Source organism: Labeo rohita, chromosome 5 (assembly GCF_022985175.1).
Source record: "Labeo rohita strain BAU-BD-2019 chromosome 5, IGBB_LRoh.1.0, whole genome shotgun sequence".
In the NCBI taxonomy this organism is placed as follows: Eukaryota; Metazoa; Chordata; class Actinopteri; order Cypriniformes; family Cyprinidae; genus Labeo; species Labeo rohita.
This window is the reverse complement of record NC_066873.1, coordinates 28762925-28780018: the sequence shown is the minus strand read 5'-3', so window position 1 is coordinate 28780018 and position 17094 is coordinate 28762925. Positions and strand designations below refer to the sequence as shown.

General features: G+C 36.2%; 1 protein-coding gene across 4 annotated transcripts in view; it reads left to right on the top strand.

Moving 5' to 3' along the window:
• Nucleotides 1-15808, top strand: part of ak8 (adenylate kinase 8) — a 33156-nt gene extending 17348 nt beyond the window's left edge. For all 4 annotated transcript variants that reach the window (XM_051109473.1, XM_051109470.1, XM_051109472.1 and 1 more), the window contains 3 exons: nt 182-323; nt 14530-14610; nt 14719-15808. In XM_051109473.1, the coding sequence (XP_050965430.1) occupies nt 182-323; nt 14530-14610; nt 14719-14959 (464 nt within the window). In that variant the 3' untranslated portion in view covers nt 14960-15808. The remainder of the gene's footprint in view (nt 1-181; nt 324-14529; nt 14611-14718) is intronic.
• Nucleotides 15809-17094: the final 1286 nt, after the last annotated feature.

The following is a 17094-nucleotide window of genomic DNA, read 5'->3' as shown; positions in this document are numbered from 1 at the left end:
GTCATTCAAAGGACATAGCGAGTTGATTCTCAGGAGTCTGAACCTCTTGCGTCAACATTTTTGAGATTTTCGAAGTTTGCCTTTTTGTATTGTTATGCTTCTGTCATGTAATTAAGAAGAAGGTATAAATAGGCGATAACCATGTCATATTATTGGTGTATTTGTGGTTTAATCTGTACAGTGCCATCCAGTATAGTCCTGCAGATCCTTACAGAGAGACTGAGCAGGATGGACTGTACCACACGAGGCTGGGTGCTCCATGGCTTTCCGCAAGATGTGGAGCAGGCAGAAGAACTCCAAGAGTCTAATTTCATACCGAACAGGTATTTTAGTCACTATAAACTATAAATGGCTGTAAATATTGAAACTCAGCATGTTAACTGCTATTCCAACTGTGGAAGGCATATGACTGTACAGGGATCTAAACTATTATCACAGTGATTTATACCAATGGTTCTCAGTTTGTTTCTCATTCCCTTCTCTATTTAAAGCTAGAAAAAAACGTCTACCCTGCCACTGCCATAATTTGATTTAAAGAAGTCAACTTCTAAAACAAAGATTTACAGATAATGTACTCACCCTTGTCATCCAAGATGTTCATGTCCGTCTTTCTTCAGTCGTAAAGAAATTATGTTTTTTTGAGGGAAACATTTCAGGATTTTTCTCCATAAAATGGACTGCTATGGTTCCCCGATTTTGAACTTCCAAAATGCAGTTTAAATGCGGCTTCAAATGATCCCAAATGCGGTTATAAACTATCCCAGCCAAAGAAGAAGGGTCTTATCTAGCGAAACGATTAGTTATTTTCAATAAAAAAGTACAATTTAAATACTTTTTATTCTCAAACGCACGTCTTGCCTTTCTCTCCCTGAACTCTCTGTATTCTGGCTCAAGATAGTTAGGGTATGTCGAAAAACTCCATTTGTATTTTCTCCGTCAACTTCAAAAATCATTTCAAAATCATCCTACATCGCTGCAGAAGTACCGACCCAGTCTTTGCAAAGTGAACATGCAAAGAAGATCAAACACCATTAACCAAAAAGGTAAAACAGCAATATAGGGCGATTTTAAAGTTGAGGGAGAACATGATATGGGAGGTTTTCGACATACCCTAACTGTCATGAACCGGAACAAAAACTGTCCAGGCAGAGTAAAACAAGACGAGTGTTTGACATTAAAATAGTACAATTTATATACTTTTCAATGAAAATAACTGATCGTTATGCTAGATAAGATGGGATTGTTTACAACCACATGGGATCGTTTGAAGACGCATTTAAACTGCATTTTGGAAGTTTGGCAGCATATCAGTCCATTATATGGAGAAAAATGCAGAATTACAGTACTGTGCAAAAGTCTTAGGCCACTAGTATTTTCACCAGCTAAAAAATGGTTTAAAGTGAGTTATTTCTATCTTTTGCTGTAGTGTGTCAGTAAAAAATATCGGTTAACATTTCCAAACATTCTGTTTGCCATTAATTGTAATAATCTAGTGAGATTTTTGTTTGCGCAAGGAGTCTGACAACAGTCAGTGCTCCACACTGAGATCTGATCTCACCATCATCCAGTCTGTCTCTGGAATGACATGAAGAAACAGAAAAACTGAGACAGACTAAATCCAGAAGAACTGTGGCAACATCTCCAAGACGTTTCAAATAACCTACCTGCAAAGCTACCTGAAAAACTATGCACAAGTGCACATAGGCAAAAGCTGCTTTAAACGCAAAGGATGGTCACATCAAGTGCTTATTTATTTTAGTTAATAGAAGTTCACTGATAAAGAAAATCTATTTATGACATTGTTTTTGACAGCATCCTCATTTTATGTGCCTAACTGCCTAAAAATTTTAACAGTACTGTAGCTTTGTAGGTATAGGTCTCTTAAAGCATCTTGTAGATGTTGCCACAGTTCTTCTGGATTTAGTCTGTCTCCGTTTTTTCTGTTTCTTAAGACAGACTGGATTGAATGATGGAGAGATCAGATCTCTGTTTGCACAAGGAGTCTGACAACAGCCTGTGCTCCACACAAAAATCTCACTGGATTATTACAATTAATGTCAAAATGAATGTTTAGAAATGTAAACTGATATTTCCTACTGACACACTACAGCAAAAGACTGACTTCAACTGACTTTGAACCATTTTTAGCTGATGAAAATACTAGTGGCCTAAGACTTTTGCATACTGCATACAGTACTGTATTTTCCTCAAAAAACATAATTTCTGTACGACTGAAGAAAGAAAGACATGAACATACTGGATGACAAGGGGGTGAGTACATTATATGTGAATCTTTATTTTGGAAATGGACTTCTCCTTTAACTATTACAATCAAAATGTTTCAGCCTCCCAGAGACTGCAGTACTTTAAAAATACAAGTTTTTCTGAAGATTCAAGACTTTATGGAAATTGCATCTATAACAGATTACTGGCATATTAAAAGTGATAATGTCAATACATAATGTAATATTTTTGAGTTCTGTTTTGATTAACAGAGCGATGTTATACTTATTCAACCCCTATTTAACATTGCCGTTTTTTAGTCACTTATTTGTATGGTGGGGAACAAAATTAAACCTTTAGAAACTTTATTAGAAAACAGAATTAGCTTGTGCTGTTACACATACATACATTTAGCCCATGCATGTGCTGAAGTTAAGTAGCAAATAGGACAAAGTCAACACAGTTTTCACAAAAGCTGTAGATAAACTAGAAAGAAAAATAATTTATTATTTTATGAAGTCTAAAGCTATGTGAAGATTTCCAAGATATTAAAAGTTCATAGAGACACGGCTGGCAGCCTTATTCCTTAGCATAAAATGTTTGATCAGAGCAACTGAGGAAAAACCTGCAATGTATAGCCAAAAACTTTCAAGATGACCAATGAAAGGTGGAGAAGCATTTTAATGCAGAGTATAAGATTAACAGAAGACAACCATGGCTTTTCATTCCACTCTTAACAAAGAAGAAAATAAAATGCTTGACTTGAATATGCTAAAATTCATTTAAACTTGTGGAGTTTTGGAAGAATGTTTTATGGAGTGATATGAGCAGTATGTCTTGCATCAAAAACCAAAACGTATGAGCAGAAGAACACCATCTCTATAGTCAAACTTTGAGGTGAACCAGTCTGAATTATTGTTGCAGGAAGTGGAAATCATGACTGTATGTAGGACATCATAGATTCTTTGAAGTATCAGGCCGTTTTGGCAAGAATTGTGATGCCTTTGCTGCAAAGTCTGAAGCTGATGATCAATGGACTTTTTTGCAGGACAGCCATCCCAAAATATACATCCACATCTACTCATGCTTGGTTCATGGATCAGTCGTAGAATGTTCTTAAGTGGCCGTTCAGTCTCCAGATTTAATTCTCATTGAAAATATTTGGTTGAATTTAAAGAAAGCAGTGGCAAAGTGAAAACCAAAGATTAGCATTGATCTGAAAGCTTTTTCAGACAAGGAATGGGCCAAGATTGCAGTAGAGAGGTGACAGAAGCATCTAAGCACTTCCAGGCAGTGTTTATTGGTGGTTTTAAGAATAAAAGATTCTGCACCAATTTTGACTTTTCGGGGTTAAATCATTTTGAATATGAACGTTTAGAGTTAATTTGATTTTTTCTTTTTCATTATTTGTGTATTAGTACACTTTCTCTAATAGTTTACTAATTCATTTGTTGATTTGTTTTTTACATAATTTTGTTCTCTGCAACAAAATGTCTTGCAGGTCAAAGGGGTTGAATAATTTTGGTTGCAACTGTAGTATTTTTGGCACTTAAAGGGATAGTTTACCCAGTTCTGTGATTTGTGTGATGAGTGACTAAACCTCATGTTGTACTTTTTTGCCACATTAATTACACATGTGAGAATATTTTTTTTTAATCTCTACATTTATTTGATCACAAATACAGCACAAATTGTAATATTATGAAATAACTGTTTTTCATTTTAATTTGTAAAATGTAATTTATTTAATTTATGGCAAAGCTGAATTTTTAACAGCCATTACTCCAGTTTTCAGTTTAACCCTGTTGAAAAAAAGTTTTGCTGCTTAATATTTTTGTGGAAACCATGACAAAAGAATAGACCTTTTTCACATTTCTGGATTTCGCATAGCGGAAGTCATCATAGTTGGGTAAACTTCGAGAGCAGTGAATGGGAGATTACCACAAATATATTTTTTGCATTCCCATTTGCTCAAGTAGCAAAATAAAAATTTCACAATAGTGTTTTCACGACTTTCAATCAAAAAAAAAAAATAGACAGAGACTGATAACGGCAGTCAGAATGCAGAGATGCTGCATTAGAAACACCCTTGAATTAGCATTAACTATATTTATTTTTTGTAATTTGATGCAAAGATGATATAAAGTATAGTGTTATAAATGTACATCCATATTAAAATGTCAATTTGAGAAAAAAAAAGTCAAAATATAAAAACCTTTTGAGGATTTACAATGCTGATGACTGTTGAAATGCATTATTACAGTCTTGTGAAAAGGGCCTATACTTTGATGGATATAAAGTTCAAAAGAACAAAACATTTTTAGAATATAAAAGTCATTACTGTGACACTTTGGATCAATTTAATGCATGCTTGCTGAATAAATATGTATTAATTTCTTTAAAAGAAAAAAAACTATGCAACAACGCAAGCATGGTGCATTTGCATGTAAGTGCGTGCACTATATATATAAGAGCTGTAAGTTCGCCACACTTTGAAAACCACTGGTTTACATTCAGTTCTGTCCTGTATCAGTTTCAACCTGAGATTATCTATCCACTGTATAGGACCTTCACAGTGACAAACAGAGATGTAAACATACAGTAGGTGTTTAGAGAACAAAAACAAACAGAAGTGTGTATAAACTGCACTGAATCTTTCACGTTATTATTTGTGATTTGCGTCTCAGTTATCCTAAATAGTGAGTGTAACCGCAGGGCTCAGATTGCCCGCTCAGATTACCCTTAACTCAGCTGCCCTGGAGGATCTGATGGCACTTAGATTATACAACCTGTCCTCTGTGTGTGTCCCCTCATCAGAGAGCTCACTTTGAGGTTAGGTCATCAGTGAAAATAACCGTGTCCTAATTCTGTCTCCTTTGACACAGAAACAAGAGCAGGAGCACAAATCTGTGCAATAACATTAGGAAGAATTTACATGATCACCGTAGGGCCTCCTTCACATATTTGGTTGTTGCTCATCGTGATTTTTTTTTGTCATATTCCCTATTTTGTGTGCTCTGTGTTATTACGATTGGATCCCAGAGAAGGTGTCTGCTTCCCTCGCTGCTTCTGTGTAGCATGGCCTTATTTCCTCCGTTAACAGCCCATGTTGTTTGGGCTAATGGCAGGAGACCTCATTTACATAGCATTAGCGTAATTGATTCGAAGGCCCGCGGTTAGCCTGGCCCTGAAACAATGGGGAGATAATGTTTCCGATGGGCCGATGATGGCCCGATGGCGGCGCTGTACCTGACAGCTTTATTAATTAACAGCTCTCTGGTTACCAGGCTTTAGTGAGGATGAATAAGTCAGCTCCTCCTGGAGCTGTGCCAGGGCATGGGCATTTAATAGGTGTCACTGGCAGAAGGGAGAGGGGACAGAGTGCAGCAGTGTTGGCATACTGGTTAGATTGGAGGGATCCCTTTACCCATTTCCTGAAAGCGCTCCATTAACAGAGAGCCATCGCCTGAGATAAGTGCCAAGACGATGTTGTTCATGTGGCACCAGAGTCTTTAGCTTGTATTGACAAACTCATTTACTTTGTCTTGTTAATTTTATGTTAAAATAGATTAAGACCCCAGTGATTAGTCTTATTTTAAAAGCGATGATAACGTTCTTCATTATTTAAATTCTTGATTTTTTTTATAGACAATTTTTTATTGTACATTCTCAGACGAAAAGTACAAAAGCTGTGACTTAGGTACTTCTATATACACTGAGGGAGTAATGTGAACCTTTAAGGTACCAATATGGACCCTTTAGGTATAAAGGTGCCGCCCCTTTGACAGCTTTTGTACCTTTTTTATTTTTTCTAAGAGTGTACTTGGGCTTTGTATTGTTCAGATATCCCTACAATAATGACCTATTTGCCTTGCTGAAGATTTTGTAGTGGCAGGTGAATCAGGTAATGGCTGTCTGTTCCAGTTAGCGCTCCATCTTTTGTCATGTAAAGGAAGTTACCTGATCCATGAAAGACGAAAGAGGAAGAAAAGGAAAAAGGACGCTCGCTAATGAAGTTCCCTCATCAGATAAATGAAGATGCCTTTGCTCTGGTTTCTGATGGTGCAATCATCTGATCCTCTTTCAAAAGCTGATCAGTCACAGTTAGCTCTGGATCTGTGACACTTTCATTAGAAGGAAATCTCACAGAATTATCTATTCTTTTGAACAGTATGAACCCCAGTGCAATGTGGAAGGCAATTGTTTTAAGGCTCCACATTGACGACAACAGTATTTGAATGCCCCATGATTTTTCCGGTTATTTGTGATTTATTAGAAAAAGATTTTTAACTTGGTTTCTAATGATTAATTATTTTAGATCTTTAAAAATAATCCTAAAATGTATGTTCATTATTAAAGTTTTAAGTTTTAGTTCATTTACACTGCCGTACAAAAGTTTGGGGTCAGTAAGATTTTTAATGTTTTTTAATGAAGTGTCTTATGCTCATCAAAAATACAGAATAGACAGCAATATTGTGAAATATTATTGCAATTTCTAATATTGGTTTCCTGTTTTAATATACTTTAAAATATAATTTATTTCTATGATGCAGTGCTGAATTTTTATCAGCCATTACTCCAGTCTTCAGTGTCACATGATGCTTCAGAAGTCATTTATCAAAGAATCCTGAAAAAAATATCACCGGTCACAAAAAAATATTAAGCAGCACAACAGTTTCCAACAATAATTACACTTGTAAATCAACATATTAAAATGATGATGTAATGATACTGAAAATTCAGCTTTGCTTCACAGTTCTAAATTATATTTTAAAGTATATTAGAATAGAAAACTGCTATTTTAAATTGCAATAATATTTTACAAAATTACTGTTTTTTGATCAAATAGGTACAGCCTTTATAAGCATAAGAAACTTCTTTAAACAACATTAAAAATCTTACTGATCCCAAACGGCAGTGTACATGACTTTTACAGGTCTAGAAATTGCACTGTTAAATTTAGACTTAAAAGTTGATGTTTTAGCATATTTTAATGTTTGTTTTGTCTTATTTTAAATCATTTTAAGTCATCTTGATTCCCCTTTTGGAAGTTTGTTGAGACCCTCTGGTTGAGAACCACTGGTTTAAAGGTCCACTGAAGTGCTTGAAACACGCAGCATTGTTTTGCAACAGGAAGACAGGGCAGGACATATCGAGCAGTCCTGCCCTCTTTTTTTTAAATAGCCAACAGCATTTCGTTTATATCACAGCTTGGGCCGAAGCTGTTGAGCTGGGTAAAGCCGCATTTGACAGCTTATGAAACCACAATCTCATCCACATTGCATTATCTATATATGAAACAGCATTCTGTGTAGAATTCAAATGTGGAGAGAAAGTTTGATGGGAAACTGAAGTGCATGGTGATCATCAAAATCAAAATCATTGATCCATATTAGCGAAAGACAGATACTGTAAGTTTTGAATGCTTATATCTTGTAAATGTGAATTTTGTCATTGTTTTGAAACACACTAGCTTGTAGATAAACTTAAGGCTAACATATTCATACTAAAAGCCAAAAAAAATTTTGATTTCATGGGGACTTTAAGGGATACTTTAAAAAGCTTAAAAGTTGATTTCTGTCATCATTCAATATCCTGGCTGCTCTTTTCCAAATAATGAACATGAAGGTACCATAAAAGTATTATAAAAGTGGTCCTTTTACGACTTGTGGTCTAAATTTCAAAACCTCTAAAGCTGTGTTATAGATTTGTAAACAGAAGGTACAGAAATGTATTATCTTTAGACATCTGCCCTGGTTCAAGAGCAGGTTTCAGCGATTCATTCATAAATCAGACTGGTCCAGTTCTCAAATTCTCTTTGTTCTGTTTTCTTACATAAAAACTATTGTTTGACTTCAGAAGACTTGAAATATATATCACAAGTCATATAGACCACCTTTATGATACATTTATGGTGCTTTTTTGATTTTATAGTTTGACAGCTCTCATTTATTTTCATGATATGGAAAACAATGGCCACGATGTTCTTCAAATATTCATCTGTTGTGTTCCACCAAATAAAGAAAGTCATAGAGGCTTGGAACAAGTAAGCAAATTATGAAATAATTTTCATTTTCAGATGAACTATCACTTTTAAATGAATATTAAAGAAGATTATGCCCCTTTTAACAATATGTAATATAAGTCTCAGGCATCCCCAGAATGTGTCTGTGAAGTTTCAGCTCATAATGCCCCAAAGATAATTTATTATATAATTTTGAAAATGCCTATGTTGAGTGAAACCAGAAACACACTGTTTTCATACGTTTCTTTAAATGCAAATGAGCTGCTGCTCCCCGCCCCCTTTTCCAGAATAGCACTGTGCCTTTACAGCTCATACCTTGGATACTCTGCTAAAAACATCTGTTTGGTTTTGATTATCATGTCTATTGCATTGAAATCATGCATTTTAAACAATATTAGTTTTAACTTCTGATATAGGGTTTTCTGAGTGCACACATCCGAAGGACATGCACAGAAAGCGGCTTGTGAGTACTAAACTAAGTTCTTTCTTTGCACTTAAAGGAGAAACCCACTTCCAGAACAACAATTTACAGATAATGTACTCACCCCCTTGTCATCCACGATGTTCATGTCTGTCTTTCTTCAGTTGTAAATGTTTTTGAGGAAAACATTTCAGGATTTTTCTCCATATAATAGACTGCTATGGTGCCCCGAGTTTGAACTTCCAAAATTCAGTTTAAATGCAGCTTCAAACGATCCCAAATGTGGTCGTAAATGATCCCAGCCGAGAAAGAAGAGTCTTATCTATCAAAACGATCAGTTATTTTCATTAGAAAAAAAGCAATTTAAATAATTTTTTAATCTCAAACGCTCGTCTTGTCTTGCTCTCCCTGAACTCTGTGTATTCTGGCTCAAGACAGTTAGGGTATGTCGAAAAACTCCAATTGTATTTTCTCCCTCCACTTTAAAATCATCCTACGTCACTGCAGAAGTTCCGCCCCAGTCTTTGCAAAATGAACGTGCAAAGAAGATCAAACACCCTTAACAAAAAAGGTAAAACAGCAATATAGGGCAATTTTGAAGTTTGGGAGAAAATACGATCAGAGTTTTTCGACATACCCTAAAGGTACTGACCCGGAAAAAAACAGAGTTTACGCAGACATAGACAAGACGAGCGTTTAAGGTTAAAAAGTATATAAATTGTCAATTTGTTTAGAAAGTAACCGATCGTTTCACTAGATAAGACCCTCCTTTCTCGGCTGGAATCGTTTACAACCACATTTGGGATCGTTTGAAGCCGCATTTAAACTGCATTTTGGAAGTTCAAACCTGGGGCACCATAGCGGTCCATTATATGGAGAAAAATTCTGAAATGTTTTCCTCAAAAAACATAATTTCTTTATGCCTGAAGAAAAAAAAATGTCTTGGTTGACAGGCGGGGGGGTACATTATCTGTAAACTGTTGTTGGGGAAGTGGACTTCTCCTTTAAACTGTCAAATACAAGTTTATGGGTCTCAATCAGCTCCCTGAATCAATATATCGTGTACACGAATTAGGTCACTGGTAAGTTCCCTGGCTCACTTTGGGACAGTGGTCAACGGACAACATTGAGGCTGGGACTCTAAATAGTGTTCTGTGCTTATCTGTGCAGCCAAAGACAGAACAGTTAGCATGCTTTGCTCGAACTTTTGCCATGGCGTTGGAACACTGTTGTCGCTTGCAGAACGTGCAGATTAAGGGGCAGTAATATTATAATAAGATCGCTTTACCAAAACATTACTGGATTGTCCTTTTTCACATTTTCTGGGTTGGTAGATGGACTGGGGACCCTATTATAACACTTAAACACAGAAAAAGTCAGATTTTCATGATATGTCACCTTTAAATGAAAGGTGGCACAAAATAAATAAGCTTTTCTAAAGACCCATATCCAAATCCCTCTTGCATGATCATTCTCGGACCGTACAGCAGGTCATTGTTACTACTACAGTTTCGCTGGTCTCACTCCCACCCCTCCCACCAGTCTTTAACTACTCTCCAGTTTGGCTAGTCATCAGCCTCTTACAGCCTTGACACGCTTGCAAACAATCAGAGTCTTTGGGAGCTTTAAAATATGCATGGCTACCTGTGACAGGTAGATAAAGAAGAGCAATTAGCCATGTAATCTAAGAGTCTGGCCCAATTACCTGCTCTCGTCCCTGCCTTGCGCTCTCTCTCTCTTTCCACCTGCACTGTGCTCTTGCTCTCTATTACTTAAATGTATTTCATGTGTCCGCTCCCCATCAAATCAAGCAACACTTCCTCTGATTGGCTTATCAATTATACAGCAGGGGCAGCATTACAATTTAATCAGTGGTAAACATTGCCGTGGCCACCTGTAAAGAATCTTTCCCTCATTAATTTCTTAATTTAGAGAGATAGAAAGGGAGGCAGAGGGGAGCGCTCGGAGAGATCGGATAGACTGAGACCTTCTTGGATCACTTTAGCTCGGCGAGTAAACCGAAGAACAAAAGGGTCAAAGGTTACCATCTACTTAATGTATACCGTATACCAGTGAAAGAACAGAAATGCACACACACGTACACACACACACGGCAGGATATGCTAAGACTTGTGCGGTTCGTGATCATTTGTAGCAGCTGAGGACTGTCAGGCTCTTGTTATCTGCCTTGTTTTAGTCAGTCATTTGTTAGAGGATCTCAAGCTGTCATGTAAGAAACATCTAATGTAAATCAATTCATCTTGTACAGCTCCCCCCACATAAAAAGTGGGGGAATGAGAAGAAAGACGAACACAAGCCCCCACCTTCCCATCCTCCAGCCTCAGACACAACGCACCATCCTTTTGCTCCTCCACGTTTATAAATATTTCATGAGGAAGCATAAATATTAATTCTAATAGCTTTGCAGAGTAGTTATTATTTCTTTTTTAAGACAAATATTCATTAAAAATTAAGAGAAGCCTTTTTCTGAAATAATTAAACCTACACACACACACACACACACACACATTGTCATGCCTCTTAAACACATCAAATATCTTGCATTTTCACTCCAGACTAATAGTCAGTTAAAGCACCATGTCTCCTTTGTCCATTTCAGAGGGCCCTGTGGTTCACAGTGGTACTGAGAGCCAGGAACACAAAGACATTTAAATATTTTATCAAAAGCACTAACTTAGATCTCTTTCTCCCATTTTCCTTACTTTTCTCGTCGTTTTTTGTGGAAAAGACCTTATGATGTATTGTACAATTCCTATTGGTCTTTAGCTATAGGTCCTGACTTGCGTCTCACAGCAATCTCAGTCTACGTAAAATGTTTTGCTGGCTAAAAATTAAATAGTTTTGAAGAGACCGTGAGGTTTCTGTCCTCTGGAGGCCTGGGTGAAATCATTTGGGACAAGACCGACATGTAAACCCCCCCTACCTGACCACACCATTAGGCCCACTTTGTGTCTGGACAATGTCAAAGCATAATGACCCCTGGGTGGAGACCCCAAAATTCCTCTGTTGAAGTCCCCTTGTGGCCCAGGAGAGTGTCCCTGTTTTCCATTATTTTCTTCATTATTTATTTAGCTCTAATACCAGCGCATTATGATTATTCCTCTCTGAATGCTAGATGAAGTCCTCATATAATGGAATAATGGGTTGATATGATTTTCGCTTGACATGTTATGATTTTTGCAGGCATTTTGACAATCGTAAATGGGAATTGTAACGAATTTAATGGCTTCAGTTTCTGTTACAGATACACAAAAGGTACACTATCCACCTTTTTCTGAACACAGAAGTCTTGCCCGACTGGAACGATGCTTTACATTTCCAGTCTCTGGTGTTTCTAGTCCAATTAACATATTTTCCAAGCTGATAATATAGCGTTAAACCTGCGCACATTTTTATATTTAGTTATATTGAAAAAGTTTCAAATCAGTCTATCTTTTTTTACCCCGTTTTAACATGGATTTCTGTGGAGACCGGAACATGAAAGCAGCCAAATGGAAGAAAGAATCCATAATGGCACCGCTCATCGGTTACTCAGGAAAAAGGTGGAAAATTCAAAAGTTCTGGGTCAGTAAATTTTCGTTTCTTTTTTTTTTAAAGAAGCCACTTACGCCTACCATTTGACCAAAAATACAGTAATAACAGCAATATTGTGAAATATTATTACAATTTAAAAGAACTTTTATAACTATTTTAGTATATTTTGAAATGTTAGTTTTTCCTGTGATGGAAAAGCAGTCATTACTCCAGTTTTCAGTGTCACATGATACTGAATCTTTCTAATATGCTCATTACGTGCTTAAGAAACATTTCTTGAGCAATGTTGAAAGCAGTTATACTGCTTATTATTTTTGCTGAAACTGTGATGCATATTTTTCAAGATTCTTTGATGAACAAAAGTTCAAAAGAGAAAATCTTTTGTAACATTATAGATGTCTTTACTGACACTTTTGATAAATTTAATGTCCTTGCAGAACTAAAATATTTTTTGAATTGCACTGTATGTTTACAAAGACTTTCTTTTTTTTACCTCTCTTCTAGCCATTTTTGCTAACATTTCTTTCATTCATTTTTATATATCTTAGGGATGTAACGGTATGAAAATTTCTTATCACGATTATAGTGACTAAAATTATCACGGTATTGTTAAAATGTACTGGAAACGTTCAGAAAGTACTGACACATAACTTCACCAAGTTAAAATCAACAAATAACAAATAAAATGACTTTTTAGTTGCATAATCACTAACACAACAACAGCAGCCTACCAGTGATATCCGGATTTTAAATGACAATATGACTGACAACAGTTTAACTATTTAAATATCTAATGTAAATGTTCAAATAAAGCTGTGGAAAAAGTCTCATAAAAAGATAAACCTCACATATCAGCCTTTAAATAAAGAAAAGGGTTAAGTCAAAATGATAATTGATTTAATAAATTATTATATGTGTTTTATCTGTTCCATAAATAATCTAGATAACTGGTCTGAATTGTTTAAATGTGTAGAATCCACTTAAGCTTGTTTTTCATCAATGGTGGAGCATTAACAAAATGCCATCAAATCTGTTCTGAAGACAGTCAGAACCTTCAGAGGTACATTCATATAATTAATTTATTCATATATTCATTATAATTCCCGATTTATGTTTCTGCCGGTGGGTGCCCAATCCCCAATTGCGAAGTGAAACGTACAGACAGCAAATACATTAGTTACCAAATAATACACACGTTCTTTCTATGAAGGTTGCGCTTCACTAAATAAAATGACTTAATAAATACCTGGTTACAGTACAATAAATACAACTCATTTGCACGCACACGTAATATCTAAGGGAGCGCAGATCTAATGCACTCTTGACATTTACCATTAAAATAACACCAAAAATGACTTCAAATGAACTATGAAAACGAGAAAGTCGTAAAAGCTGCAATGCATTTTTTGTTGCTTAAAATGAACAGAGGCTATCTTGTGTTTTTCGATGGGTGCTCGATTATTTCCGTGGGGAAATAATCTTTTTCTGTGTTTAAGTGCTATAATCAGATCCCTGGTGCATTTACCAAGCCAGAAAATGTGAAAAAAGGACAACCCAGTAACTTTGTTTTCTCTGCAAGCATGTGAAAAAAAAAAAAAATGAGCCACTCAGATTTCGCTCCCCCCGAGACAAGAGAGCAATGGATTTAATGATTTATTTAATATTACGCTGCTGCCACACAGATCTAATATAAACATGCAGTTTCTTTCCCAGCTGTTTACCTTCACAGATATAGCCGACTGTTTTTGTAACTTCTGTGCGTTTTTAACATAAACTTGTGTATTTGAAAGTTCAAACGTAATAAGACATGAAAGAGAATTTAATCGCTTTCTGTGCGTGTGCTTCAGATGTGTGCGCTTAGCCCTATATCAGAGGTTTAAACTGATATGGCTTTAAAATGCATGATTTCAGCACGATAGATGTGATAATCAAAACCAAACAGATTTTTTAGTTTTTTAGCAGAGTATTTGACGTATGAGCTGTAAAGGCACAGCCCTGTTCTGGAAAAGGGGGCGGAGAGCAGCAGCTCATTTGCATTTAAGGAGACATAGATGAAAACAGTGTTTCTGCTTCCACTCAAAATAGACATTTTCAAAATTATATTATAAAAGTATTTTGAGCTGAAACCTCACAGGCACATTCTGTGGACATCTAAGACTTATATTACATTGTGTAAAAAGGGACATAATAGTTCTCCTTCAATACCTTTACCAAGCAGCTTTTTTTCTCAGGCGATTTGAGAGGATCACAGATATCACAACAGACTTCCACATGATCTCTGCCTCTCTCCCCCTCTCCCCTCTAGGGTCTTCTTTCTGGAGATGACTGATGACATTGCTATCGAAAGGGTAACACTTAGAGGTGTGGATCCTGTGACTGGAGAATGGTGAGAAAGAATCAGCTTAGCACATTGTAAATTTGTGTAAAGAATCTGTTCCTTTAGGTTCCACCAAACATGTATCTGCATTCTGAATGTTGCATTTGAACTCTGCAGGTATCACAGCTTGTATAAACCTGCTCCTGGTCCAGAAGTGCAGGCCCGGCTTCTATATAAACCGCAGCATTCAGAGGCACAGCTCCTGAGGAGGCTTAAAGAGTACTGGAACCATGCAGCGGACCTGCAGGCCATCTATCCACAGGCTGTGTACATCAACGCTGACCAGGACCCACACACAGTGTTTGAGTCACTGGAGAGTAGGCTAGTGGGCCAGCTACCCAAAGTCCTGTCTAACTGAAAAACATATGAGGGCTAGACCTGTTATAGAGGTACTCCACCCAAAAGCAATATCTCTAACCATTTACTCACTCTCATGCCAGCAAAGGTGTATGACTTTCTTCATTCTGTAGAACAAAAGCTTAGATTTTTAGAAAAATAACCCATCTGTGTGAATCCATATGATGCAAGTGAATAGGACCCTCAAAGCTGATGCTTCAAAAACCAAACAAAATGAACATGACGGTAGCCCATATGACCCCTATAGATGTCTAATGAAGTGAAAATATTGGTGTGTATAAGAAAAATACTAATATTTTCAACTTTTTTTCAGTATAAACTGTCAATTCTGGCCACTTTAGACAACTGTCAAGCATTAGCTCATATGACAGATGGCTGGAAGTGATGGTTTATAGTTCAATGTTTATATACAAGTTTAAAATATTAGTATTTTTCTCACACACACCTGGCATTTTGCTTCAGAAGATATTGATTCATTCACTGGTGTTGTATTTGTTTGTTTCATGTAAATTGCATCAACCTTGATGGTCCCATCCATTTACATTATATGAATTCAAAGAGACTGTTTTTCTGTTCCACAAAAGAAAGAAAGCCATACACATCTTGGATGCCATGACAAAAAAATGTGGGTGGAGTAAATTTTAGTTCAAATTTTAGATTTCTCAGTTTTTTCTCCATTGTTCATAAATCTGATAAACTGCTTATGAATTTGTCTTTGGTCATCTTTTCTTGGTATATTTCTCTTAAATTTTAATGAACACTGCCACATCTCCAAATTCATTGTGGGAGAAATACATTACTCAACGATGTAGTTGTTCTTGCCATCTGACCGTGTGTGAACTCATGGGAGTGCATGGCACCTGCTAATTCAACGTATGTTTAATTAACATAGCGAGAAAAAGCAGACTGGCCGGACCCTTTGTGGTGGGCAGTATTAGTCCCGCTTCAGTGGTCTCATGCTAAGGAAACCAGTCGATGCTGCTTTGATTATTAAATTCGCTCTCTATCTCTCTTGCTTTCTTTGAGGTCACTGGATGACTCCCACTGGGAAGAAAAGAGTTAAGTACACTGGTTAGAGGAACATGTTAACAGGCTGGTTTTTAAATTCCCCTCAGATAGTGTGCTATGACAGGCAGACACTGACTTAATTACAGCAGATGAGGTCCAGAATATGCATCTCCTCTGAATATGTAAACACGAGGGCCAGTGTATATCCAAAGGGAGAGGAGGCTACAAAAATGAAAGTATTCCCTGAGCTCCCTCTTGTTCTATCGCACCCTAATCTGTTTATACTCTGAACAAAGACTGATTTTCAACAAAGGTTTTATTTTAAATCTGAACTATCTAGAAAAAAATATAATGCGATTGTTTGTTAGAAAGATTCTTATTTGAGCTTTATACAAAGTGCAGAGACAAGGTGCTTAAAGGGATAGTTCATCTAAAGATGAAAATCCTGTCATCATTTGCTCACCCTCATGTCATTCAAACCTTTATGACTTTCTTTCTTCTGTAGAATACAGAATGTTGGTAAACAAACAGTTTTGGTTCCTGTTGACTTCCATTGTATAGAGAAAAATACAATGGAAGTCAATGGGACCCCAAACTGTTTGGTTACCAGCATTCTTCAAAGTATTTTATTTGTGTTCCACAGAAAGTCAGTCATACAGGTTTGGGATGACATGAATAAATGATGACAGAATTTTCATTTTTGGGTAGATTATCCCTTTAAAAGGCCTCACAACATCTTTGCACCAAAAATGTACAAAAACTGTAAACACATTTTATCTTTTGCAAATGACATGGGGTCCTTAATTCACTGAAATCTAAATGAGAGTTTCAACAGGAAACACTTTAAATATGGGAAAGTGTTGTCCTAATACTCTGTATTAATTAAAAATAAACAACATAAGATTTTATTTTAATATAAAATAAAACACAGTTTGATTATGGTTACACTGCCGTTCAAAAGTTTGGGATCAGTAAGATTTATTTATTTATTTATTTTATTTTATTTTTTTAAGAATTCTCCTATGCTCATCAAGGCTGTATTTAGTTGATTGAAAATCCTGAAAACAACAACAACAACAAAAACAGTAATATTGTTAAATATTATTACAGTTTAAAAAATGTCTTTCT